At 51.7% G+C, this 27,953-nt stretch overlaps 1 protein-coding gene across 1 annotated transcript; it reads right to left on the bottom strand.

Annotated features, from left to right (window-relative positions):
- Positions 1 to 24: 24 nt before the first annotated feature.
- Positions 25 to 27,053, bottom strand: KLHDC9 (kelch domain containing 9). The gene is made up of 6 exons (XM_038768430.1): positions 26,884 to 27,053; positions 6,498 to 8,034; positions 5,845 to 6,359; positions 2,818 to 2,977; positions 353 to 551; positions 25 to 265 (listed from the first exon to the last, which is right to left on the bottom strand). The coding sequence occupies exons 1-6, from the start codon at positions 27,051 to 27,053 to the stop codon at positions 99 to 101; spliced, it is 2,748 nt and encodes a 915-aa protein (XP_038624358.1). The 3' UTR covers positions 25 to 98.
- Positions 27,054 to 27,953: the final 900 nt, after the last annotated feature.

The raw sequence follows: 27,953 nt of genomic DNA, 5'->3' as shown, positions 1-27,953 counted from the left end.
GACCAGGGTGGGTTTAATGAGGCGGTGGGAGGGAGGAAGGAAGGGTCCGATGGGCCCGGGGGTGGGGGGTGTCCTCCTCTCCCCTCCCTCCTCCGCGGTCACGCCGAGAGCTCCAAGGTCCAGACCTCGGGGCTGGGGGTGCGGCCGTCCTCGCCGAAGCCCCCCACCAGGTACAGCTGGTCATTCCAGAGGCAGGTGCGGTGGCCCACCCGCTTCAGCGCCCTGTCCGCGCTCGGGAAGTGGAACCAGCTCGGGGGGGACCGTCCTGGGGGGCCGGAGGGCGACGGTCAGCCGCCTGAGGGCCGGCCTGCCCCCCGACCCCCCCACCCCCGGGGCCCTCGCGGCCTCTCACGGGTGTCGTAGATGTACAGGTCATTGCAGACGGCGTCCCGGGCCCGCTCCAGGCTCTCGCCGCCGAACAGCACGGCGAAGGGGCCCACCACGGAGCACGAATGATGGCGCAGCCCCCGGGGACCCCGGCGGGACGCCCGCGCCCCGGACACCAGCCGGGACAGCCCCTCCGTCAGGCGCGGGGCGCGGGTCCGCTCCTCCTGCGGGGACGGGAAGGGGAGAGCCCACAGTCACGGGGAACCGGCCCAGCCTGCCTACCTTCTTTCCGCCCCAGAGCGTGTGGCACATAGTGAGCGCTTAACAAGTACCATCATTATCACGATAATTATCATCTACCCTTCTCACCGTGCCTCCATCTCACCCGTCTCACCGCCGAGCCCTGGCCCGCGTCCTGCCTCCTTTTACATCAATCGATCAATCAATCGTATTTATTGAGCTCTTACTGTGGGCAGAGCACTGGACTAAGCGCTTGGGAAGTCCAATCAATCAATCAATCGTATTTATTGAGCGCTTACTGTGTGCAGAGCACTGTCCAAGTTGGCAACATATAGAGACAGTCCCTACCCAACAGTGGGCTCACAGTCTAAAAGCAGACAATGACTCTCCCTCGCTTCAGGGCCTTACTGAAGGTCCGTCTCCTCTGAGAGGCCTTCCCAGATTAAGCCCCCCCTTTTCCTCCTCCTCCTCCTCATCATCAATCGTATTTATTGAGCGCTTACTGTGTGCAGAGCACTGGACTAAGCGCTTGGGAAGTACACCCACCCTTCTGCGTCACCAACTTGCTCCCTTTGCCCACCCCCGTCCCCCCACGCCGCCCAGCACTTACGTAAATACCTCTGATCTTATTAATAATAATAATGATGGCATTTATTAAGTGCTTACTATGTGCAAAGCACCGTTCTAAGCGCTGGGGAGGTTGCAAGGTGATCATGTTGTCCCACGGGGGGCTCACAGTCTTCATCCCCATGTTACAGATGAGGGAACTGAGGCCCAGAGAAGTGAAGTGACTTAATAATAACAATAATGATGGCATTTATTAAGCGCTTGCTATGTGCGAAGCAATCAATCAATCAATCAATCGTATTTATTGAGCGCTTACTATGTGCAGAGCACTGTACTAAGCGCTTGGGAAGTACAAATTGGCATCACATAGAGACAGTCCCTACCCGATAGTGGGCTCACAGTCTAAAAGGGGGAGACAGAGAACAGAACCAAACATACCAACAAAATAAAATAAGTAGGATAGAAATGTACAAGTAAAATAAATAAATAAATAAATAAACAGAGTAATAAATATGTACAACCATATATACATATATACAGGTGCTGTGGGGAGGGGAAGGCGGTAAGGCGGGGGGATGGAGAGGGGGACGAGGGGGAGAGGAAAGAAGGGGCTCAATCTGGGAAGGCCTCCTGGAGGAGGTGAGCTCTCAGCAGGGCCTTGAAGGGAGGAAGAGAGCGAGCTTGGCGGATGGGCAGAGGGATTGGGGGCATTCCAGGCCCGGGGGATGACGTGGGCCGGGGGTCGATGGCGGGACAGGCGAGAGCGAGGTACAGTGAGGAGATTAGTGGTGGAGGAGCGGAGGGTGCGGGCTGGGCAGTAGAAGGAGAGAAGGGAGGTGAGGTAGGAGGGGGCGAGGTGATGGACAGCCTTGAAGCCCAGGGTGAGGAGTTTCTGCCTGATGCGCAGATTGATCGGTAGCCATTGGAGGTTTTTGAGGAGGGGAGTGATATGTCCAGAGCGTTTCTGGACAAAGATAATCCGGGCAGCAGCATGAAGTATGGATTGAAGTGGAGAGAGACACGAGGATGGGAGATCAGAGAGAAGGCTAGTGCAGTAGTCCAGACGGGATAGGATGAGAGCTTGAATTAGCAGGGTAGCGGTTTGGATGGAGAGGAAAGGGCGGATCTTGGCAATGTTGCGGAGCTGAGACCGGCAGGTTTTGGTGACGGCTTGGATGTGAGGGGTGAATGAGAGAGCGGAGTCGAGGATGACACCAAGGTTGCGGGCTTGTGAGAAGCACTGTTCTAAGCGCTGGGGAGGTTACAAGGTGATCATGTTGTCCCACGGGAGGCTCACAGTCTTCATCCCCATTTGACAGATGAGGGAACTGAGGCCCAGAGAAGTGACTAGCCCAAAGTCACCCAGCTGACAATTGGCGGGGCCAGGATTTGAACCCATCATCATCATCATCAATCGTATTTATGGACCCATGACCTCTGACTCTAAATTCTGGGCTCTTTCTCCTGAGCCACGCTGCTTCGCAGCGTCATTTCTATTGATGTCCGCTTCCCCACCTCTAGACTGTGATCTCCTTGGGGGCAAGGAAAAGTCACCAAGTCTTGTTGGATTGTACTTTCCCAGGCACTCAGTACAGTGCTCCGCGTACGGTAAGCGCTTAATAAACCTGACTGGATGGATTTCGACGACTACGGCTGTTGGCGACGGAGGGGGTTGCCCCTTACCTGGATTTCTCCCGGGCCCCAGTGCCCGGCCAGGTCGGGCTCCGCTGAATTGCAGCCTCCGAAGAGCAGGAGCTGGTGGCCTGGGCGGGAGCCAGGAGTCCGGAGCAGGGCGGCGCAGTGACCGGAGCGAGAGGCCGTGTGGCGGCTCTCCTCCCGATAGCTGGGGATGGGGGAGACGGGGACCGTGTGTATCTCTACGGGCATACCTTCGCACATCATCAAGGTCTGTCTTCCTCTCTAGCATCATCAATCGTATTTATGGAGCGCTTACTGTGTGCAGAGCACTGGACTAAGCGCTTGGGAAGTACAAGTTGGCAACATCTAGAGACGGTCCCTACCCACCAGTGGGCTCACAGTCTAAAAGGGGGAGACAGAGAACAAAACCAAACATACCAACAAAATAAGTAGAATAGACATGTACAAGTAAAATAAATAGAGTAATAAATCCATACAAACATATATACATATATACAGGTGCTGTGGGGAAGGGAAGGAGGGAAGGCGGGGGGGATGGAGAGGGGGAGAGGAAGGAAGGGGCTCAGTCTGGACGAAGGGGCTCAGTCTGGACCCTAGACCGTACGTTCCTTGCGGGCAGGGAATGCGCCTGCTTATTGCTCTATCGTCCTCTCCCAAGCGCTTCTTACAGCGCTCTGCACACAGTAAGCACACGATAAATACAACTGACAGACTGACTCTTCGTATTAATGTCTGTCCCCGTCTCTAGCCCTCCCCACATCCGCCAAACTAGCTCTCTTCCTCCCTTCAAGGCCCTACTGAGAGCTCACCTCCTCCAGGAGGCCTTCCAATCAATCAATCAATCAATCGTATTCATTGAGTGCTTACTGTGTGCAGAGTACCTCACCGTACCTTATTCTCGCCTGTCCCGCCATCGACCCCCGGCCCACGTCCTGCCCCGGGCCCGGAATGCCCTCCCTCTGCCCATCCGCCGCGCTAGCTCTCTTCCTCCCTTCAAGGCCCTATTGAGAGCTCACCTCCTCCAGGAGGCCTTCCCACACTGAGCCCCTTCCTTCCTCTCCCCCTCGTCCCCCTCTCCATCCCCCCCATCTTACCTCCTTCCCTTCCCCACAGCACCTGTATATATGTATATATGTTTGTACATATTTATTATACTCTATTTATTTTACTTGTCCATATCTATCCTATTTATTTTATTTTGTTAGTATGTTTGGTTTTGTTCTCTGTCTCCCCCTTTTAGACTGTGAGCCCACTGTTGGGTAGGGACTGTCTCTATATGTTGCCAAGTTGTACTTCCCAAGCGCTTAGTACAGTGCTCTGCACACAGTAAGCGCTCAATAAATACGATTGATGATGATGATGATGCAGAGCACTGTACTAAGCGCTTGGGAAGTACAAGTTGGCAACATATAGAGACAGTCCCTACTCAACAGTGGGCTCACAGTCTAAAAGTGGGAATTCCCACACTGAGACCCCTCCTTCCCCTCTCCATCCCCCCCGCCTTACCTCCTTCCCTTCCCCACAGCACCTGTATATATGTATATATATTTGTATGTATTTATTACTCTATTTTACTTGTACAAATCTATTCGATTTATTTTATTTTGTTAATAGGTTTTGTTCTCTGTCTCCCCCTTCTAGACTGTGAGCCCACTGTTGGGTAGGGACCGTCTCTATGTGTTAACAGCTTGTACTTCCCAAGCGCTTAGTACAGTGCTCTGCACACAGTAAGCGCTCAATAAATACAATTGATTGATTGATTGATTGATTGTAAACCCAGTATGGGCAGGGAACTTGTCTACTAGCCCTGTTCACTCCCAAGCCCTTAGTACAGCGCTGCTCACACTCGATAAAGTCCGCTGCTTTCGCCCGGGAGTCAGAAGGACCTGGGTTCTAATCCTGCCTCTGGCTTTGTGACCTTGGGCAAGTCACTTCATTCTCTGTGCCTCCGTCACCTCATCTTCTAAACTGAGCCCGCTACTGGGTAGAGACCGTCTCTTTATGTTACCAACCTGTACTTCCCAAGCGCTTAGTACAGTGCTCTGCACACGGTAAGCGCTCAATAAATACGATTGAATGAATGAATCCGTGAAATGGGGACTTGGACAGCAAGTCCTCTGGACTGTAAGCTATGTGTGGGCAGGGAATGTGTCCTCTCCCAAGTGCTTAGTACAGTGCTCTGCACACAGTATGTGCTCAATAAATACCACTGGCTGACTGAGAGCCCCATGTGGGACATGGACTGTGTCCAACCTGATGAGTTTGTATCCACCCCTGCGCTTAGAACAGTGCCAGGCATCTAGTGAGCACTTAACACATACCATCACCATTATTATTATTATTATTATTGTTGTTGTTGTTATTCGTGGCTTGGTGGAAAGAGCCTGGGCTTGGGTTCTAATCCCACTTATAATAATAATAATAATGGCATTTATTAAGCACTTACTATGTGCAAAGCACTGTTCTAAGCACTGGGGGGTTTACAAAGTGATCAGGTTGTCCCACGGCGGGGGGCTCAGTCTTCATCCCCATTTTACAGATGAGGTCACTGAGGCACAGAGAAGCTGTGACTTGCCCAAAGTCACACGGCTGACAATCGGTGGAGCCGGGATTTGAACCCATGACCTCTGACTCCAAAGCCCAGGCTCTTTCCACTGAGCCATGCTGCTTCACTTATCATCATCATCATCCATCGTATTTATTGAGCGCTTACTATGTGCAGAGCACTGTACTAAGCGCTTGGGAAGTACAAATTGGCAACATATAGAGACAGTCCCTACCCAACATTGGGCTCACAGTCTAAAAGAACTTATCTGCTGTGTGACCTTGGGCAAGCCACTTCCCTTCTCTGGGCCTCAGTTCCCTCACCTGTAAAATGGGGGTGAGGACGGTGAGCCCCACCTGGGACAACCTGATCGCCTTGTATCCCCCCCCAGCGCTTAGAACAGTGTTTGACACACAGTAGGCGCTTAACAAATAGCATCATTAGAAGCAATTAGGACCATGCTCCGCCCCCAGGAAGCGTTCCAGAAATACGACCGAGAGAGTCACCTATAGGTGCGGGCGCGCGGGTCGAGGCGGAGGGTGTAGACGCTGCCGTAGCGGCGCTGGGTGCGGGTGCCGCCCTCGCGCCCGGCCACGCGCAGCTGGCGGTCGTCCAGGCGCGTACACGTGTGGCCGCTGAGCCCCGCGGGCGGGCGGCTGTCGGGCCCCGCGGCCCAGGCCTCCCAGGCCCCAACGGCCGCGTCCAGCACCCACACGCCCGACACGCGCCGGGCCCCGTCCCACCCGCCCACCACGCACAGCCAGCGGCCCCCCACCGCCGCCGCGTCGTGGTGGCTCCGCCGCGGACCGCCCCGCAACCTCCCCACCGCCACACGGGCTGCGGCCTCGTCCTCCTGCTCTACTCCCACATGGGCTTTGGCCTCCTTCTCCTGCTCTACTCCCACACGGGCTGCGGCCTCCTTCTCCTGCTCTACTCCCACATAGGCTGCGGCCTCCTCCTGTTCTACTACCACACGGACTGTGGCCTTCCTCTCCTGCTCTACTCCCACATGGGCTGCGGCCTCCTCCTGCTCTATTCCCACATGGGCTTTGGCCTTCCCCTCCTGCTCTACTCCCACACGGGCTGCGGCCTCCTCCTGCTCTACTCCCACACGGGCTGCGGCCTCCTTCTCTTGCTCTACTCCCACACGGGCTGCGGCGTCCTTCTGCTCTACCACCACACAGCCTGCAGCCACCTTCTCCTGCCCTCCTACCACACGGCCTGCGGCTGCCTCCTCCTCCTGCTCTACTCCCACACGGGCTGTGGCCTCCTTCTCCTGCCCTACTCCCACACGGGCTTTGGCCTCCTTCTCCTGCTCTACTCCCACACGGGCTTTGGCCTCCTTCTCCTGCTCTACTCCCACACGGGCTGTGGCCTCCTCCTCCTGCTTTACTCCCACACGGCCTTTGGCCTCCTTCTCCTGCTTTACTCCCACACGGGCTGCGGCCTCCTCCTGCTTTACTCCCACATGGGCTGTGGCCTCCTCCTGCTCTACTCCCACACAGGCTGCGGCCTCCTTCTCCTGCCCTACTCCCACACGGGCTGCGGCCTCCTCCTGCTTTACTCCCACACGGGCTGCGGCCTCCTCCTGCCTTACTCCCATACGGTCTGTGGCCTCCTCCTGCTCTACTCCCACACGGGCTGCGGCCTCCTTCTCCTGCCCTACTCCCACACGGGCTGCGGCCTCCTCCTGCCCTACTCCCACACGGGCTGCGGCCTCCTCCTGCTTTACTCCCACACGGGCTGCGGCCTCCTCCTGCCTTACTCCCATACGGTCTGTGGCCTCCTCCTGCTCTACTCCCACATGGGCTGCGGCCTCCTTCTCCTGCCCTACTCCCACACGGGCTGCGGCCTCCTCCTGCTTTACTCCCACACGGGCTGCGGCCTCCTCCTGCTTTACTCCCACACGGGCTGCGGCCTCCTCCTGCTTCACTACCACACGGGCTACGGCCTCCTCCTGCTCTACTCCCACACTGGCTTTGGCCTCCTTCTCCTGCTCTACTCCCACACGGGCTGTGGCCTCCTTCTCCTGCTCTACTCCCACACGGGCTTTGGCCTCCTTCCCCTGTTTTACTCCCACACGGGCTTTGGCCTCCTTCCCCTGTTTTACTCCCACACGGGCTTTGGCCTCCTTCTCCTGCTCTACTCCCACACGGGCTTTGGCCTCCTTCTCCTGCTCTACTCCCACACGGGCTTTGGCCTCCTTCTCCTGCTCTACTCCCACACGGGCTTTGGCCTCCTTCTCCTGCTGCCCTACTCCCACACGGTCTTTGGCCTCCTTCTCCTGCCCTTCTCCCACAGGGGCTACGGCCTCCTTCTCCGGTCCCACAGGGTCCTGGGCCCGGCAGGCCTCCGGGTCAAAGGTGACGGTGTCGTCGGTGGGCGCCTTGTCCCCGGGCCTCAGCAGGCCCCCGACCAGGTAGAGGCGGCCCCGCAGCGCCGTGCACGAGTGGAAGGCGCGCGCCAGCAGCGGGTCGCGCGCCACCGGCCGCCAGGCCCACCCGGGCCCGCCCCCCGCCGCCATCCAGGCGGGATCGCGGGCTCGCCCGTCGCCCCGGCAACGGCGGACCCCCAGGCCAGGCCGCCGGAAAGCGAGCCGGTCACTATGGCAACGGGCCCGGAGGGCGCGGGAGGGAGGCGCGCGCAGGCGCGCGCAGGGGTGGGGGAGGGGCCGTCGCCGGGGCAACCAGAGGACGCTGCGAGGGGCGGGGACGGAGCGGTCGTTCCTTCAGGCCGGGGGAGGGGGCTCCGTATTGGTCATTCAGTCATTCAGTCATTCAGTCAGTCATTCAGTCAGTCATTCATTCATTCAGTCATTCATTCAGTCATTCAGTCAGTCATTCAGTCATTCATTCATTCAGTCAGTCAGTCAGTCAGTCAGTCAGTCAGTCATTCATTCAGTCATTCAGTCATTCAGTCAGTCAGTCATTCAGTCGTTCAGTCAGTCAGTCAGTCATTCAGTCAGTCATTCAGTCAGTCAGTCAGTCAGTCAGTCATTCAGTCAATCGGTCAGTCATTCAGTCATTCAGTCATTCAGTCAGTCATTCAGTCATTCAGTCGGTCATTCAGTCAGTCAGTCAGTCATTCAGTCAATCGGTCAGTCATTCAGTCATTCAGTCAGTCATTCAGTCATTCAGTCGGTCATTCAGTCAGTCAGTCAGTCATTCAGTCAATCGGTCAGTCATTCAGTCATTCAGTCAGTCATTCAGTCATTCAGTCATTCAGTCGGTCATTCAGTCAGTCAGTCAGTCATTCAGTCATTCATTCAGTCATTCAGTCATTCAGTCAGTCATTCATTCAGTCATTCAGTCAGTCATTCAGTCAGTCATTCAGTCAGTCAGTCATTCAGTCATTGTCATTCATTCATTCATTCATTCAGTCAGTCAGTCAGTCATTCAGTCATTGTCAGTCATTCAGTCATTCAGTCATTCAGTCAGTCATTCATTCAATCGTATTTATTGAGCGCTTACTGTGTGCAGAGCACTGTACTAAGCGCTTGGGAAGTCCAAGTTGGCAACATGTAGAGACGGTCCCTACCCAACAGTGGGCTCACAGTCTAGAAGGGGGAGACAGAGAACAAAACCAAACATATTAACAAAATAAACTAAATAGAATAGATATGTACAAGTAAAATAAATAAATAAATAGAGTAATAAATATGCACAAACATATATACATATATCCAGGTGCTGTGGGGAAGGGAAGGAGGTAAGGTGGGGGGGATGGAGAGGGGGACGAGGGGGAGAGGAAGGAGGGCATCAATCGCATTTATTGAGCGCTTACTGTGTGCAAAGCACTGTACTGAGCACAGCAGCATGGCTCAGAGGAAAGAGTCAGAGATCATGGGTTCAAATCCCACTCCGCCAACTGTCAGTTGTGTGACTTTGGGCACGTCACTTCACTTTTCTGTGCCTCAGTTCCCTCATCTGTAAAATGGGGATTAAAACTATGAGCCCCCCGTGGGACAACCTGATTACCTTGTAACCTCCCCAGCTCTTAGAACAGTGCTTTGCACATTCTAAGCGCTTAACAAATACCATTATTATTATTATTATTATTACTGGGAGAGGACAACGCAACAACAAACAGATACAACCCCTGCCCACATCGAGTTTAGAGAAGCAGCGTGGCTCAGTGGAAAGAGCCCGGGCTTTGGAGTCAGAGGTCATGGGTTCAAATTCCGCCTCTGCCAATTGTCAGCTGGGTGACTTTGGGCAAGTCACTTCCTTATCTGGGCCTCGGTTACCTCATCTGTAATATGGGGGTGAAGACTGTGAGCCCCCCATGGGACAACCTGATCACCTTGTAACCTCCCCAGCGCTTAGAACAGTGCTTTGCACATAGTAAGCGCTTAACAAATGCCATTATTATTATTATTACTGTCTTGGCTCAGTGGAAAGAGCCCGGGCTTTGGAGTCAGAGGTCATGGGTTCCAATCCCGGCTCTGCCAATTGTCAGCTGTATGGTTTGGGCAAGTCACTTCACTTCTCTGGGCCTCAATGACCTCATCTGTAAAATGGGGGTGAAGACTGTGAGCCCCCAGTGGGACAACCTGCTCACCTTGTCACCTTCCCAGCGCTTAGAACAGTGCTTTGCACTTAGTAAGCGCTTAACAAATACCATTATTATTATTATTATTATTATTATTAGGAGAGGACAACGCAACAACAAACAGATACAACCCCTGCCAACATCGAGTTTACGGGGTCTGTAAAGACTGTTTTGCACATAGTAAGTGCTTAACAAATACCATTATTATTGTTATTATTATTGGGAGAGGACAACGCAACAACAAACAGATACAACCCCTGCCCACGTCGAGTTTACGGTGTCTGTAAAATGGGGCCGAAGACTGTTTTGCACATAGTAAGTGCTTAACAAATACCATTATTATTATTATTATTATTGGGAGAGGGCAACGCAACAACAAACAGATACAACCCCTGCCCACGTCGAGTTTACGGGGTCTGTAAAATGGGGCCGAAGACTGTTTTGCACATAGTAAGCGCTTAACAAATACCATTATTATTATTATTATTATTGTTGGGAGAGGACAACACAACAACAAACAAATACAACCCCTGCCCACATAGAGTTTACGGTGTCTGTAAAATGGGGCCGAAGACTGTTTTGCACATAGTAACCGCTTAACAAATGCCATTATTATTATTATTATTATTATTGGGAGAGGACAACGCAACAACAAACAGATACAACCCCTGCCCACGTCGAGTTTACGGTGTCTGTAAAATGGGGCCGAAGACTGTTTTGCACATAGTAAGCGCTTAACAAATACCATTATTATTATTATTATTATTGGGAGAGGGCAACGCAACGACAAGCAGATACAACCCCTGCCCACATCGAGTTTACGGTGTCTGTAAAATGGGGCCGAAGACTGTTTTGCACATAGTAAGCGCTTCACAAATACCATTATTATTATTATTATTATTATTATTATTATTAGGAGAGGGCAACGCAACAACAAACAGATACAACCCCTGCCCACATCGAGTTTATGGTGCCTGTAAAATGGGGCTGAAGACTGTGAGCCCCTTGTGGGGCAGGGACTGTGTCCAACCCGATTAGCTTGGATCTATCCCAGTGCTTAGTACAGAGTCTGGCACATAGTAAGCGCTTAACAAATTCCTTTTTATTTTAAGGCAGATAAAGGGATTCTCCATTTCCTTCCCCCTAAAATTGGTCGGTGGAGGCCGAAAATCCTCTGCCACTAGAGGGAAGTCGAGCCGCTTCCCAAGAGGTGTGGGACAAGGACTGCTAAACATATTATTATTATTATTATTATTATTATTATTATTATTATTATTATTATTATTATTATTATTATCATCATCATCATCATCATTATTATATTGCATTAGTTATTATTATATTATTACATGACATAATAATAGCATAATATAATATAATATAATAATAATAATACTATATATCACATTATAATAATATTTATTATTATGTTATTATTATTATTGATTATAATAATGATGATGTAATAATAATAATTATTAATAATAATGGTATTTGTTAAGCTCTTATTATGTGCCAAGCACCATATTAAGTGCTGGAGTGGATACAAGCAAATCGGGTTGGACTCACACACTCACCCGTGGGGCTCACACCCTCAATCCCCTTTTTTGCACATAATAATAATAATGATGATGGCATTTGTTAAGCGCTTACTATGTGCAGAGCACTGCTCTAAGCGCTGGGGGGGGGGGAATACAAGGTGATCAGGTTGTACCACGGGGGGGTCCCAGTCTTCATCCCCATTTGACAGAGGAGGGAACTGAGGCTCAGAGAAGTGAAGTGACTTGCCCAAGGCCACCCAGCAGACATGTGGCGGAGCAGGGATTCGAACCCATGACCTCTGGCTCCAGAGCTCGGGCTCTTTCCACTGAGCCACGCTGCTTCACGTGGATATGAGGGAACTGAGGCCCAGAGAATAATAATAATAATAATAATAATAATAATAATAATAATAATAATAATAATAACAACAATAATAATAATAATGGCATTTATTAAGCGCTTACTATGTGCAGAGCACTGTTCTAAGCGCTGCGGGGGGATACAAGGTGATCAGGTTGTCCCACGGAGGGCTCCCAGTCTTCATCCCCATTTGACAGAGGAGGGAACTGAGGCTCAGAGAAGTGAAGTGACTTGCCCAAGGTCACCCAGCAGACATGTGGTGGAGCTGGGATTCGAACCCATGACCTCTGGCTCCAAAGCTCGGGCTCTTTCCACTGAGCCACGCTGCTTCACGTGGATATGAGGGAACTGAGGCCCAGAGAATACTACTACTACTACTAATAATAATAATGGCATTTATTAAGTGCTTACTATGTGCAAAGCACTGTTCTAAGCACCGGGGAGGTTACAAGGTGATCAGGTTGTCCCACAGGGGACTCACAGTCTTCATCCCCATTTTACAGATGAGGGAACTGAGGCCCAGAGAAGTGAGGTGACTTGCCCAAGGTCACCCAGCAGACATGTGGAGGAGCCGGAATTCGAACCCATGACCTCTGGCTCCAAAGCCCGGGCTCTTTCCACTTAGCCACGCTGCTTCACGTGGATATGAGGGAACTGAGGCCCAGAGAAGTGAAGTGACTTGACCAACGTCACACAGCAGACAATGATAATAATAATAATAATGATAGTTGTTGTTCATTCATTCATTCAATCGTATTTATTGAGTGCTTACTGTGTGCACAGCACTGTACTAAGCGCTTGGGAAGTCCAAGTCAGCAACATATAGAGACGGTCCTTACTATGTGCCAAGCACCGTTCTAAGCACCGGGGAGGTTACAAGGTGATCAGGTTGTCCCATGGGGGGCTCCCAGTCTTCATTCCCATTTTACAGACGAGGGAACTGAGGCCCAGAGAAGTGAAGTGACTTGACCAAAGTCACCCAGCAGGCTAGTGGCGGAGTCGGGCTTAGAACCCACGACCTCTGACTCCCAAGCCCGGGCTCTCACCACTAAGCCACGCTGCTTCTCTTTATTTTATTTATTTATTGAGCGCTTACCATATGCAAAGTACAGAGAAGCAGCATGGCTCAGTGGAAAGAGCCCGGGCTCGGGAGCCAGAGGTCATGGGTTCGAATCCCGGCTCCGCCACTAGTCAGCTGGGTGACTTTGGGCAGGTCACTTCACTTCTCTGGGCCTCAGTGACCTCATCTGTAAAATGGGGGTGAAGACTGGGAGCCCCACGGGGGACAATCTGATCACCTTGTAGTCCCCCAAGCGCTTCGAACAGTGCTTGGTACCTAGTAAGCGCTTAACAAATGCCATCATTATTATTATCACTGTACTAAGCGCTTGGGAGAGTACAATGTAACAATATAATAAGAGTCGGTAGACACGTTCCCTGCCCACAACAAGCTTACAGTCTAGAGGGGGAGAGAGACACTAATAGAAATCAATAAATGGCGGAGATAATAATAATAATGGTATTTGTTAAGCACTTACTATGTGCAAAGCATTGTTCTAAGCGCTGGGGAGGTTACAAGGTGATCAGGTTGTCCTACGGGGGGCTCATCCCCTTTCCCCTCCCTCTCCTCTCCACGGTGGTATTTATCATTCATTCATTCAATCGTATTTATTGAGCGCTTACCGTGTGCACAGCACTGGACTAAGCGCTTGGGAAGTACAAGTCGGCAACATATAGAGACGGTCCCTACCCAACAGCGGGCTCACAGTCTAGAACGGGGAGACGGACAACAAAACAAAATGTCTTAAAATAAAATAAATAGGATAAATATGTACAAATAAAATAAATAAATAGAGTAAGATACTTCTCAAGTATCATGAGAAGCAGATTGGCTTAGTGGTTAGAGCCCGGGCCCAGGAGTCAGAAGGTCCTGGGTTCTAATCCCCTTCTAGACTGTGAGCCCGTTGTTGGGTAGGGACCGTCTCTATATGTTGCCAACTTGTACTTCCCAAGCGCTTAGTACAGTGCTCTGCACACAGTAAGCGCTCAATAAATATGATGGAATGAATGAATGAATGAATCCCGGCTCCACCGCATGTCAGCTGTGTGACCTTGCACAAGTCACTTGACTTCGCCGGCCTCAGTTCTCCCATCTGTAAAATGGGGATGGAGACTGTGAGCCCCACGTGGGACAGGGACTGTGTCCAACCCGATTTGCTCGAATCCACCCCGGCGCTTAGTACAGTGCCTGGACCTCAGTAGGCGCTTACCAAATACCATCATTATTATTATTGGGCGCTTACTAAGTGTGGAACATTGAACAGAGTTGGTAGACACATGAAGCAGCGTGATTCAGTGGAAGGAGCATGGGCTCTGGAGTCAGAGGTCATGGGTTCAAAACCCGGCTCTGCCACTTGTCAGCTGTGTGACTTTGGGCAAGTCACTTCACTTCTCTGGGCCTCAGTGACCTCATCTGTAAAATGGGGACTGTGAGCCCCCCCGTGGGACAACCTGATCACCTTGTAACCTCCCCAGCACTTAAAACAGTGCGCTGCACATAGTGTTTAATAAATGCCACCATTATTATTATTATTATTATTATTATTATTATTATTATCATTATTCCCTGCCGACAAGGAGCTTACAGTATAGAGGGGTTCCTGGCTTTATCCCCCCAACTCCCCTCCTCTTTGCCTCAGTTTCCCCACTTGTCCTACTGTTCATTCATTCAATCATATTGAGAGCTTACTGTGTACAGAGCACTGTACTAAGCGCTTGGGAGGGGACAATACAATAATAAGCAGACACTGTCTATTGATCTATTTTGATGCTATTGATGCCTGTCTACTTGTTTGGTTCTGTTGTCCGTCTCCCCCCCTTCTAGACCGTGAGCCCGTTGTTGGGTGGGGACCGTCTCTATCTGTCCCAAGCGCTTAGTCCAGTGCTTTGCACACAGTAAGCGCTCAATAGATACGATTGAATGAATGAATGAACGTTCCTTGCCCACAGTCTAGCGGGATCTAGGGAGGAAAGGGACGGGGCGGGGGGGACGATTTATTTAGAGTACAGATTTATTACTCTATTTTACTTGTACATATTTACTATTCTATTTATTGTGTTAACGATGTGCATAGAGCTATAATTCTATTTGTTCTGACGATTTTGACCCCTGTCTCCATGTTTTGTTTTGTCGCCCGTCTCCCCCTTCTAGACCGTGAGCCCGCTGTGGGGTAGGGACCCTCTCGCTATGTTGCCGACTTGGGACTGCCCAAGCGCTTAGCCCAGTGCTCTGCACACGGTCAGCGCTCAATAAATACGATGGAATGAATGAATGAAGGAACGAATGAATGGATTTTGCCAACTGCCTGTCTTCTCCTACTGGAGGAAAGAATGGAGGAACGAAAGAATGAAAGAACGGAGGAGGAAAGCAGGCCCCTTTGTACTTCTGGTGTGTGTTGGGGGGGTCAGGGGAGGGGTTAAAGTGGGTAAAGGGAGATGGTGACACTCCCTGCCCCCCACTTTCCCACCCCCTGCACACCTGTCTCAGCCCCTGCCCCAGGGGGAGGGAGATGGAGGGAACCAGGCTGGAAGGGCCCCAACTTTTATCTCCAATCGCCACCCCCGCACCAATTACCCCCTCCCGTCCCCCTCCTCCCCTTCCCCTGCCGCGGGGAAACTGAGGCAGCCCAGCCCAGATCAGCCTCCTCCCACCCCCCTTTCCTCCATCCCCTGCCTCTTCCCCTCTCAGAAACCCCCACGACTCAGGCCCTGGATTCCGACAAACAGGATCTCACTCCCTAGGCCACCTCAGCCCTGTCTTCCCCGCCCTCCCCTTGTGTCCGCGAGTGAAGGTGTACGTGTGAGTATTTGGGGGCGAAGGGGGTGTGATGGACGAGGGGGACGGACGGGGTTGTGGGAGTTCCCTGGGAGGGTTGTGTATGTCTGTGCGTGAGAGAGAGACAGACAGACAGACAGGGAGACAGAGAGTTTCTTGGCTTTCCCCATGCCTGTCCCTCTCTGACTCATCCCTATGTCTCACTGATACAAACAGAAAGTTCAGCACAACAACCCTCCCCAACCGGTTTGGCTGAGGTGTTCAGCCTGCCAGGGAGAGAGACAGAGACGGAGACCCAGAGCCGGAAAGAAAGAGAAAGAGGTGTTACACGGACACACCAAAATCACCCTCCATGCACCGTGTTGAGACCCACGCCTGAAGTTCCTCCAGCCGTGAAGAGTGTGAATCCCTCAAAGGCAGGGACTGTGTCTTACTTTTGTCGTAGATCCCCAAGTGACCAGTTCCAGACTCCCCCCCGGTTAATGATGACACACCCAAGGACACACACAAACACACAAATAGAATCAGAGCCGGAAAGAAAGAGGAAGAGGTGTTACACGGACACACAAAAATCACCCTCAATGCACCATGTTGAGACCCACGCCTGAAATTCCGTGAAGAGTGTGAATCCCTCAAAGGCAGGGACTGTGTCTTACTTTGGTCGTAGATTCCCAAGTGACCAGTTTGAGGCTCCCCCTGGTTAATGATGACACACCCAAGGACACACACAAACACACAAATAGACCCAGAACCAGAAAGAAAGAGAAAGAGGTGTTACACGGACACACTAAAATCCCCCTCAATGCACCGTGTTGAGACCCACGCCTGAAGTTCCTCCAGCCGTGAAGAGTGTGAATCCCTCAAAGGCAGGGACTGTGTCTTACTTTGGTCGTAGATCCCCAAGTGACCAGTTCCAGACTCCCCCCGGTTAATGGTGACACACCCAAGGACACACACAAACACACAAATAGACCCGGAGCCGGAAAGAAAGAGAAAGAGGTGTTACACGGACACACAAAAATCGTCCTCAATGCACCGTGTTGAGACCCACGCCTGAAATTCCGTGTAGAGTGTGAATCCCTCAAAGGCAGGGACTGTGTCTTACTTTGGTCGTAGATCCCCAAGTGACCAGTTCCAGACTCCCCCCGGTTAATGATGACACACCCAAGGACACACACAAACACACAAATAGACCCGGAGCCAGAAAGAAAGAGAAAGAGGTGTTACACGGACACACAAAAATCGCCCTCAATGCACCGTGTTGAGACCCACGCCTGAAATTCCGTGAAGAGTGTGAATCCCTCAAAGGCAGGGACTGTGTCTTACTTTGGTTGTAGATCCCCAAGTGACCAGTTCCAGACTCCCCCTGGTTAATGATGACACACCCAAGGACACACACAAACACACAAATAGACATTTCAACACACTCGACCGCTAAACACCGGGGCCTGTTCTGTGTCGCCTCTTCCCACTTTCACTTTTCTAAGAGGTCAGGGGAAGGGGGAATGAGGTGGGAGGAAATGGGGAGGGGGTACAGCTGGGGGAGAGGACAACGGGAGCGGGATTGGGAAAGGGATTTTTGGGGGGGTCGAGGAGACGGACATACAGGGACAACAGGAAGAGCCGTCTACTTCCCACCACGCCCCTCAACTCGGCCCACTCCCCACCTTCCTTCCCAACCCCACGGAGTTCAATAAAAATACTAATAAATAATAATGGTATTTGTGAAGCGCTCACTATGTGCCGGGCACCGTACTAAGCGCCGGGGTGGATACAAGCGAAACGGGTTGGACACAGTCCCCGTCCCATGTGGGGCTCACGGTCTCGATCCCCGTTTTACAGAGGAGGTCACCGAGGCCCAGAGAAGTGAAGCGGCTCGCCCCAGGTCACACGGCAGACAAGCGGCGGAGCTGGGATTAGAACCCAGGTCCTCTGACTCCCAGGCTGGGGCTCTATTCATTTATTCAATCGCATTTATTGAGCGCCGACTGTGTGCAGAGCATTGGACTAAGCGCTTGGGAAGTACAAGAAGCAGCGTGGTTCAGTGGAAAGAGCCCGGGCTTTGGAGTCAGAGGTCGTGGGTTCAAATCCCAGCTCCGCCGCTTGTCAGCTGTGTGGCTTTGGGCAAGGCACTTCACTTCTCTGGGCCTCAGTTCCCTCATCTGGAAAATGGGGATTAAGACTGTGAGCCCCCCGTGGGACAACCTGATCACCTGAGATAACTGAGGCACAGAGAAGTGAAGTGACTTCCTCATACTCTGACTCCCAAGCCCAGGCTCTCACCACTAAGCCAGGGTAATCTGAGGGTCCTGGGTTCAAGTCCCTGTTTGTGCGGGTTGTTGCTTTAAGCGCTTAGTACAGTGCTCTGCGCACCATAAGCGTTCAACAGATATGCTCGAAGGAAGGAATGAACGAAATAATAATAATGATGGCATTTGTTAAGCGCTTACTTTTTTTTTGTTAGTTACTAACTAACTTTTGTTAGTATGTTTGGTTTTGTTCTCTGTCTCCCCCTTTTAGACTGTGAGCCCACCGTTGGGTAGGGACTGTCTCTATATGTTGCCAACTTGGACTTCCCAAGCGCTTAGTACAGTGCTCTGCACACAGTAAGCGCTCAATAAATACGATTGATTGATTACTATGTGCGAAGCACTGTTCTAAGCGCTGGAAGTGGAGGAGCGAGAATGAGAACCCTGGTCGTTCTGACACTCAGGCCCGGGCTCTAGCCACCAGGCCACGCCGCTTCCCTCCAGCGCTCAGAACAGTGCTTCGCACATAGTAAGCGCTTAACAAATACCATCGTCATCATTATTCCCTCGCCTCTCAGGCCTGCCTCAGTTGCCCTCCCGGGTTCCGAGTGCGGAAGGGAGGAGAGGACCCGTGGGAAGAGGGTGAGCGCCTCGGAAGCGGTAAGATGCTATCCGCCGCAGCGGGATAATTATAATGATTACTCGGGATCCCTCCGCCTCTCCTACCCCGAGAGGCCGCAGATCTCCAAGTCCCATCGGGGTGGGGTCCCGAGGCCTGGAGAAGGGTTGGGGGTGGAGGGAGCCCCTTGGCATCCTGCCCGGAGAAACCCTCATTGCCACCAGAAATTTGTACATATTTATTACTCTATTTATTCATTTATTTATTTTACTTGTACGTATCTATTCTATTTATTTCATTTTGTTAATATGTTTGGTTTTGTTCTCTGTCTCCCCCTTCTAATAATAATAATAATAATAATGATGGTACTTGTTAAGCGCTTACTATGTGCAAAGCACTGTTCTAAGCGCTGGGGGGGATACAAGGTGATCAGGTTGTCCCACGTGGGGCTCACAGTCAATTCCCGTTTTACAGATGAGGGAACTGAGGCACAGAGAAGAGAAGTGACTTGCCCAAAGTCACACAGCTGACAAGGGGCGGAGCCGGCACTTGAACCCATGACCTCTGACTCCAAAGCCCGGGCTCTTTCCGCTGAGCCACGCTGCTTCTTCTTCTGCTTCTTCTTCTAGACTATAATCCAGCGCTTAGAACAGTGCTTTGTACATAGTAAGCGCTTAACAAATACCAACATTATTATTATTATTATTATTAAGCGCTTACTATGTACCAGGCGCTGTTCTAAGCAGTGGGGTGGATACAAGCAACTTGGACACAGTCCCTGTCCTAGGTGGGGCTCACAGTCTCAATCCCCATTTTACAGATGAGGAAACTGAGGCACAGGGAAGTAAAAGTGACTTACCCAAGGTCACCCAGCAGACAAGGGGCGGAGCCGGATTACAACCCCAGCGCTTAGGACTGTGCCTGGCACATGGGAATTGCTTAATAAGTATTATTATTATTATTATTATTATTATTATTGTTATTATTGGGGTCTAAATCAGCCGGAGGACCCTCCCTCCACCCGCCCTTCTCTCTGGCCCCGCCCCCTTCCCTTTCCCAGCCAATCCCGGACGTGGGATTTCCTGACGTCACCTGTTCCCGGGCAGGTTCCCCCCTCCCAGTCCCGAAATCCTTCGCGGCCTCCATTGGCATCTCTGCTCTCAGGATGTGGTTCACCCTTTAATCCGTTTTTGGGGGTTTTTAAAATGGTATTTGTTAAGCGTTTACTACGTGGCAGGCACTGTACTAAGTGCTGGGGTAGATCCAAGCAAATCGAATCCCCCCCACTGCCACTTGTCAGCTGTGTGACCTTGGGCAAGCCACCTAACTTCCCTGTGCCTCAGTTCCCTCATCTGTCAAATGGGGATGAAGACTGTGAGCCCCCCGTGGGACAACCTGATCACCTTATATCCCCCCCCAGCGCTTAGAACAGTGCTTCGCACATGGTAAGCGCTTAACAAATACCATCATTATTATTATTGTTATCAGGTTGGACACAGTCCAACACAGTCCCTGTCCCACGTGGGGCTCACAGTCTTCACCCCCATTTTCCAGATTCATTCATTCATCCTCTCGCCATCCAATCTGTGAGCCCACTGTTGGGTAGGGACCGGCTCTATATGTTGCCAACTTGTACTTCCCAAGCGCTTAGTACAGTGCTGTGCACATAGTAAGTGCTCAATAAATATGATTGATTGATTGATTCAATCAATCAATTGGTTGACTGGAACGAGCCCAGGCTTTGGAGTCAGAGTTCATGGGTTCAAATCCCAGCTCCTCCAATTGTCAGCTGTGTGACTTTGGGCAAGTCACTTAACTTCGCTGTGCCTCAGTTACCTCATCTGTAAAATGGGGATTAAGACTATCCCTAAGACTAAGGGATAGACCAAGTCCCTAGACTTAGGGATGGACTATCTGTAAAACGGGGATTAAATGGGGATCAGGTGGGACAACCTGATCACTTTGTAACCTCCCCAGCGCTTAGAACAGTGCTTTGCACATAGTAAGTGCTTAATAAATGCCATCATTAATTAAATTAATTAGAGCACTACACCAAGAGATTGGGGAGCGTGCAGTGCAGTTAGAAGACCTGACCCCTGCTCCTTGGAGAGTTTACAGTCTCCGGAGGAGAAAGGTAGTAAAATAAAATTATGATGAGGGAGGAATAGGGTATAGGGGAGGGGGCTGGGGGGATCTCTGAGCACTTAGAGGCTGGGGAAATTGAGGGATGCTCTTGGGGAGGGGCGGGGGGTTCCTTTCTCTTGTCTGCTTGCGGCTGAGCTGGCGGGAGGTCATCCCCCGGGCCTGGAATGCCCTCCCTCTGCCCATCCGCCAAGCTAGCGCTCTTCCTCTCTTCAAGGCCCTGCTGAGAGCTCACCTCCTCCAGGAGGCCTTCCCAGACTGAGCCCCTTCCTTCCTCTCCCCCTCGTCCCCCTCTCCATCCCCCCCATCTTACCTCCTTCCCTTCCCCACAGCACCTGTATATATGGATATATGTTTGTACATATTTATTACTCTATTTATTTATTTATTTTCCTTGTACATATCTATTCTATTTATTTTATTTTGTTAGTATGTTCGGTTTTGTTCTCTGTCTCCCCCTTTTAGACTGTGAGCCCAATGTTGGGTAGGGACTGTCTCTATATGTTGCCAATTTGTACTTCCCAAGCACTTAGTACAGTGCTCTGCACATAGTAAGCGCTCAATAAATATGATTGATTGATTGATTGATTGATTGAGGAAGGGAAGAGGAGCTGAGGAAGGAGGGAGATGGGTGCCAACCTCTCCATCCCACCCCCCGACCCTCCCTGCCCTTGCCACAGCTGGGGAAACCCACCCAGAAATCCCACCCAGGCTCTTCCCATCTCCCACCCCTCACAGGCCAGAACCAACCCTTGGGACCCCCGGCCCCCCGGCCCCCCAAACTACACCCTGGACCCCTGACCGGGAGCACTGAAGCACCCTGGAAAGAGTCCAGGGCTGGGCGTCAGGAGACCTGGGTTCTAATTTCCCGCTCCGCCACCAGCCTCCTGTAGGCTTTTCATTCATTCAATCGTATTTATTGAGCACTCACTGCAAGCAGAACACTATATTAAGCGCTTGGGAGAGTCCAACACAACAATCAACAGACACATTCCCTTCCCACAGTGAATTCACGGTCTAAAGAAGCAGCGTGGCTCAGTGGAAAGAGCACAGGCTTTGGAGTCAGAGGTCATGGGTTCAAATCCTGGCTCCTCCAACTGTCAGCTGTGTGACTTTGGGCAAGTCACTTCACTTCTCTGGGCCTCAGTGCCCTCATCTGGGAAATGAGGATGAAAACTGTGAGGCCCCCCGTGGGACAACCTGATCACCTTGTAACCTCCCCAGGGCTTTGGACAGTGCTTTGCACATAGTAAGCGCTTAACAAATGCCATTATTATTATTATTATTATTATTATTATTATTAAAGAGGCCTTTAGACTCTACAGTCTTTTCTGCACCTCAGTTTCCCCATCTGGAAAATGGGGAGAAACTACTTCTTCTCCTTCACCCATAGATTGTGAGCCCCATGTGGGACAGGGACTGAGTGGGATCTGCCAGAACTCAGCCAGTAGTAAGGGTTTAACAACCACCACAGTTATTATTTTTACTATTATTAGGGCGAGGGCGACTACTGAGGCGGAGGATGGATTGAAGTCAGGAACCTCAGCCTCCTCCCCATCCCTGGGAGGGGCAGGGGTGCCTGGGTGTCTCTTTCCCTTCCAGCCTCTCTCCGTAGTCTAAGCCCAAGCCTTCCATTCATTCAATCGTATTTACTGAGCGCTTACCCTGTGCAGAATGCTGTATTAATCAATCAATCAATCAATCAATCAATCGTATTTATTGAGCGCTTACTCTGTGCAGAGCACTGTACTAAGCGCTTGGGAAGTCCAAGTTGGCAAAATATAGAGACAGTCCCTACCCAACAGTGGGCTCACAGTCTAAAAGGGGGAGACAGAGAACAAAACCAAACATACTAACAAAATAAAATAAATAGAATAGATATGTACAAGTAAAATAAATAAATAAATGGAGTAATAAATATGTACAAACATATATACATATATACAGGTGCTTTGGGGAAGGGAAGGAGGTAAGATGGGGGGGATGGAGAGGGGGACGAGGGGGAGACTTGGGAGAGTCCAATGCAACGATAAACAGATACATTCCCTGCCCACAACGAGCTTACAGTTTGGGGGTGGGGGGAGACAGACATTAATATCGCTCCCCCTACCCCATCACCCCTAATTCTGTCCACATTTTCCTTCACCACGATTCAGAGTTTGTGCTCTGGAGGCCCAGATTATTATTATTATTATTATTATTATTTCGTATTTATTGAGCGCGTACTATGTGCAGAGCACTGTACTAAGCGCTGGGAAGTACAAATTGGCAACATATAGAGACAGTCCCTACCCAACAGTGGGCTCACAGTCTAAAAGGGGGAGACAGAGAACAAAACCAAACATACTAACAAAATAAAATAAATAGAATAGATATGTACAAATAAAATAAATAAATAAATAAATAAATAGAGTAAAAAAGTACTGATTAGAAGAGCCCTGGGAAGGACAGCTGAGAAACAACCAGGTGACCTCCTTTCCTCCCCGGGCAGGTTATAAAGCCACCTCCTCCAGGAAGCAGTCCCCAGAAGCAGCGTGCCTCAGTGGAAAGAGCCCGGGCTTTGGAGTCAGAGGTCGTGGGTTCAAATCGTGGCTCCGTCACTCATCAGCTGTGTGACTTTGGGTAAGTCACTTCTCTTCTCTGGCCTCAGTTCCCTCATCTATAAAATGGGGATTAAGACTGTGAGCCCCCTGTGGGACCACCTCATCACCTTGTAACCTCCCCAGAGCTTAGAACGGTGCTTTGCACATAGTAAGCACTTAATAAATGCCATCATTATTATTATTATTCTCTGAGCCTCAGTTACCTCATTTGTAAAATGGGGATTAAGACTGTGAGCCCCACGTGGGACAACTTGATCACCTTGTAATCCCCCCCACCCCCCAGTGCTCAGAACAGTGCTCTGCACATAGTAAGCACTTAACAAATGCCATCAATATTATTATTATTATTATCTAGACTGTAAACTCATTGTGGGAAGGGAATGTGTCTGTTTATTGCTCTATTGGACTCTCCCAAGAACTTAGTACAGTGCTCTGCACACAGTAAGCGCTCAGTAAGTATCGTGGATTGATTCCTTTGTCCTTTTATGCCCTTCTTCGTGCCCTTTAGGCCAGAAGGTCAAGGAAGGCAGGGACCCATGTCTTTCTGCAGAGAGAAAGTGAGAGAGCTTTAGGTACAGTGCTCTGCACACAGTAAGTGCTCAATAACTATGCACATAGTAAGCGCTTAACAAATGCCACCATCATCAATAATGATAATAATAATAATGGCATTAATTCAACACTTACTATGTGCAAAGCACTGTTCTAAGCGCTGGGGAGGTTACAAGGTGATCAGGTTGTCCCACGGGAGGCTCACAGTCTTAATCCCCATTTTACAGATGAGGTAACTCAGGCACAGAGAAGCTGAGTGACTCACCCAAAACCACCCAGCTGACAATTGGCAGAGCCGGGATTTGAACCCATGACCTCCGACTCCAAAGCCCGGGCTCTTTCCACTGAGCCACGCTGCTTCTCTAAATCAATCAATCAATCAATCGTATTTATTGAGCGCTTACTGTGTGCAGAGCACTGTACTAAGCGCTTGGGAAGTCCAAGTTGGCAACCTATAGAGACAGTCCCTACTCAACAGTGGGCTCACAGCCTAAAAGGGGGAGACAGAGAACAAAACCAAACATACTAACAAAATAAAATAAATAGAATAGATATGTACAAGTAAAACAAATAAATAAATAAATAAATAAATAAGTAAATAAATAAATAAATACAGTAATCTAAATATGATTGAATGAGAGAGAGAGACAGACAGAGTCTCCAGTTTTCCCCCCACTCATACTCTTAGACTGTGAGCACCCTGCATTCTGCACACAGTTAGTGCTTAACAAATACCATTGCCACTAATAATAATAATAGTAATAATGGTATTTGTTAAGCGCTTACTGTGTGCCAAGCACCGTTCTAAGCGCCGGGGTAGATACAAGGTGATCAGGTTGTCCCACGTGGGGCTCGCTGTCTTAATCCCCATTTTACAGATGAGGTTAACTGAGGCCCAGAGAAGTGAAGTGACTTACCCAAGGTCACACAGCAGATAAGTGGCAGAGTCGGGCTTAGAAGAACCCACGTCCTTTGACTCCCGAGCCCAGGCTCTTGCCACTGAGCCACGCTGTTTCTCTACCACTAATCAATCAAGGGTATTTGTTGAGCGCTTACTGTGTGCGAAGCACTGGACTAAACACTTGGGGTACACTAGAGTAGGTCGACATGATCCCTGCTCTGGAGGAATTTCCAGTCTAGGGGGGGCACGGGAGAGCATGCCCTATTCCCAGCTTCCACAGTCCCGGTGAGGATGATGATGATGATGATGATAATAATAATAATGGCATTTATTAAGTGCTCACTATGTGCAAAGCACTGTTCTAAGCACTGGGGAGGTTACAGGGTGATCAGGTTGTCCCACGGGGGGCTCACAGTCTTCATCCCCATTTTCCAGATGAGGGAACTGAGGCCCAGAGAAGTGAAGTGACTTGCCCAAAGTCACCCAGCTGACAGTTGGTGGAGCCGGGATTTGAACCCATGACCTCTGACTCCAAAGCCCGGGCTCTTTCCACTGAGCCACGCTGCTTCTCTACAGCTGCCAATTGTCAGCTGATGATGATGATGGTTAAAATTGGGGAAAACCCCTCGCCCCTGAGGATGCTATTCCCCCCCACCCCCGACCACGGGACCCTTCACTGAGGGGACTGGAGCAGACCCCGGGAGTCCAAAGGGAATGGAGTGTCTGTTGATGGAGGGGGAGACCCTCTCGGTCAATCAATCGTATTTATTGAGCGCTTATAGTGTGCAGAGCACTGTACTAAACACTTGACAGGGTCCAGTATATGAATAAACAGACACATTCCCTGAGCCCAGGCCTTTGGGTGGTCGGGGGGTGCTCTGGCACTCATCTGGGAGCTGGACATGAGGGTGTCCAGTCATTCATTCAGTCGCATTTACTGAGCGCTTACCGTGTGCAGAGCCCTGGACCAAGCGCTTGGAAAGTACAATTCAGCAACAGAGACAATCCCTACCCAGCGGGCTCACAGTCAGGAAGGGGGGAGGCAGGCAACGAAACAAAGCAAAGCAAGTGGACAGGCAGAGTCAATCCCGGATTATCTTTGTACAGAAACGCTCTGGGCATGTCACTCCCCTCCTCAAAAATCTCCAGTGGCTGCCAGTCAACCTACGAACCAAGCAAAAACTCCTCACTCTCGGCTTCAAGGCCGTCCGTCCCCTCGCCCCCTCCTACCTCACCTCCCTTCTGTCCTTCTCCAGCCCAACCCGCACCCTCCGCTCCTCTGCCGCTGCTCACCTCCTCATCGGGCCTCGTTCTCGTCCGTCCCGCCATCAACCCCCGACCCACGTCTTCCCCTGGGCCCGGAATGCCCTCCCTCCACACATCCGCCAAGCTACCTCTCTTCCTCCCTTCAAAGCCCTACTGAGAGCTCACCTCCTCCGGGAGGCCTTCCCAAACCGAGCCCTCTTTTTCCTCTCCTCCTCCACATCCCCCCCGCCCTACCTCCTTCCCCTCCCCACAGCACTTGTATATAATAATAATAATAATGTTGGTATTTGTTAAGCGCTTACTCTGTGCAAAGCACTGTTCTAAGTCCTGGGGAGGTTCCAAGGTGATCAGGTTGTCCCACGGGAGGCTCACAGTCTTCATCCCCATTTTACAGATGAGGGAACTGAGGCCCAGAGAAGTGACTTGCCCAGAGTCACCCAGCTGACAATTGGTGGAACCGGGATTTGAACCCGCGACCTCTGACTCCAAAGCCCGGGCTCTTTCCACTGAGCCACGCTGCAAATGTGCCACTTTTGTATATATCTGTGTATATTTGTACAGATTTACTACTCTATTTATTTTATTTGTACAAAGTTACCATTCTATTTATCTTGTTAACGATGTGCCTAGAGCTTTAGTTCTATTTGTTCTGACGGTTTTGACGCCTGTCTACGTGCTTTGTTTTGTCTTCTGTCTCCCCCTTCTAGACTGTGAGCCCGTTGTGGGGTAGGGACCGTCTCTATCTGTGGCTGACTTGTGCTTCCCGAGCGCTTAGTCCAGTGCTCCGCACACAGTAAGCGCTCAATAAGTACGATTGAATGGATGAGTGAATTTCTGGTTTCCCCAAATGCCTCCCGCCATGACCTAACTGGTCACCCCTGGGCTGAGCAGGAGGAAACAGAGAGCCAGGCCCAGGCCGGGTCACAGGCCACGGGGCTCGCTGGGGCACGGGACGCCCGGGTTCCCGGCTCGGCCCTTGCCCGCCCAGCCCACGGCAGCACCGTCTGGGGCACCCTGCCCCCGGGCCGAGCCAGAACCGAACCCGGGCGACGGGGAGGGGTCGGTTGTTGGCCCGGCGTCGTGCGGCTGTGCCATCCTCCCAGAGTCGGTCCTCCCCACGACCCCCCGTTCCTCCCCGCGTGGGTCCCCGCCCTCCGCCTGCCCCCGGCTCTCTCATTAGCGGGTAGGTCCCGTGGGGGCGGGCAGGTCCCCGGGGGTGGGGGGGTGCCAGGCCCGGCCCCCGGAGACGCACCTGTTCCGACCTGCCGAGCAGGTTTGCAGGTTTCTGCCGTCGTCGGCGGCGTGGGAAGCGAGCGCTGGTAGAAGCTCCGGGCTCCCGGTCACGGCTCCCGGGGGGGGCGGGGACCCCCGGCTACCCCGGCTCGACGGGAGGACCTGGGCCCGGCTGGGCCTGCCGACCACCACCAGGCCTCCTTCCTCTTCCTGCCCCGGGTGGAGGCCGGGGTGTGTGTGGGGGGGTGTGCCAGGCCTGGGTGGGGGCACCCAGACCTCCCCGGGTGGTGAGACCCATCGCCCCCGCAGCTCCGAGCCCTCGGCGCCCCCGGCCCTCGCCGCCGACATGGTGGGCCTGGGGGCCCGGCTGGCGCTGCTCCTCCTGCTCCTCGCCACCTTTCCAGGTAAGAGACGACGGGTGCTTCCTCCCACGTCCCCCCACCCTCTGTCTCTCGCCCCCTTCTTCCTCCCACCCCCTCTCCGGGTCTCTCCCCGAGATCCCCCTTCCCCACTTCCCTCTCGCTTTTCCCCTGGAGTTTGGGGGCCGCGGGCTAGGCCGGGAGAGGACCGGAGGGTATCAGGGGAGCCGGTGCCCGGGGCGACCCGGCAGTCTGACCGACAGGGAACGGAGGGCGGGGAAGCCGGTCCGAGGGGCACCGAGTGGCCTGTGCTGGGTGGATTTCTGCCCACCCCAGCCCCTTGGCGACTCAGGGTTTGGGGGACAGCCTGGGTGCGAAGGACGGAGGGCGGGGGCGGGAAGGG

This window comes from Tachyglossus aculeatus, chromosome Y4 (assembly GCF_015852505.1).
Source record: "Tachyglossus aculeatus isolate mTacAcu1 chromosome Y4, mTacAcu1.pri, whole genome shotgun sequence".
Taxonomy (NCBI): Eukaryota; Metazoa; Chordata; class Mammalia; order Monotremata; family Tachyglossidae; genus Tachyglossus; species Tachyglossus aculeatus.
The sequence above is the reverse complement of the archived record's forward strand: the minus strand, read 5'-3'. Positions and strand labels throughout refer to the sequence as shown.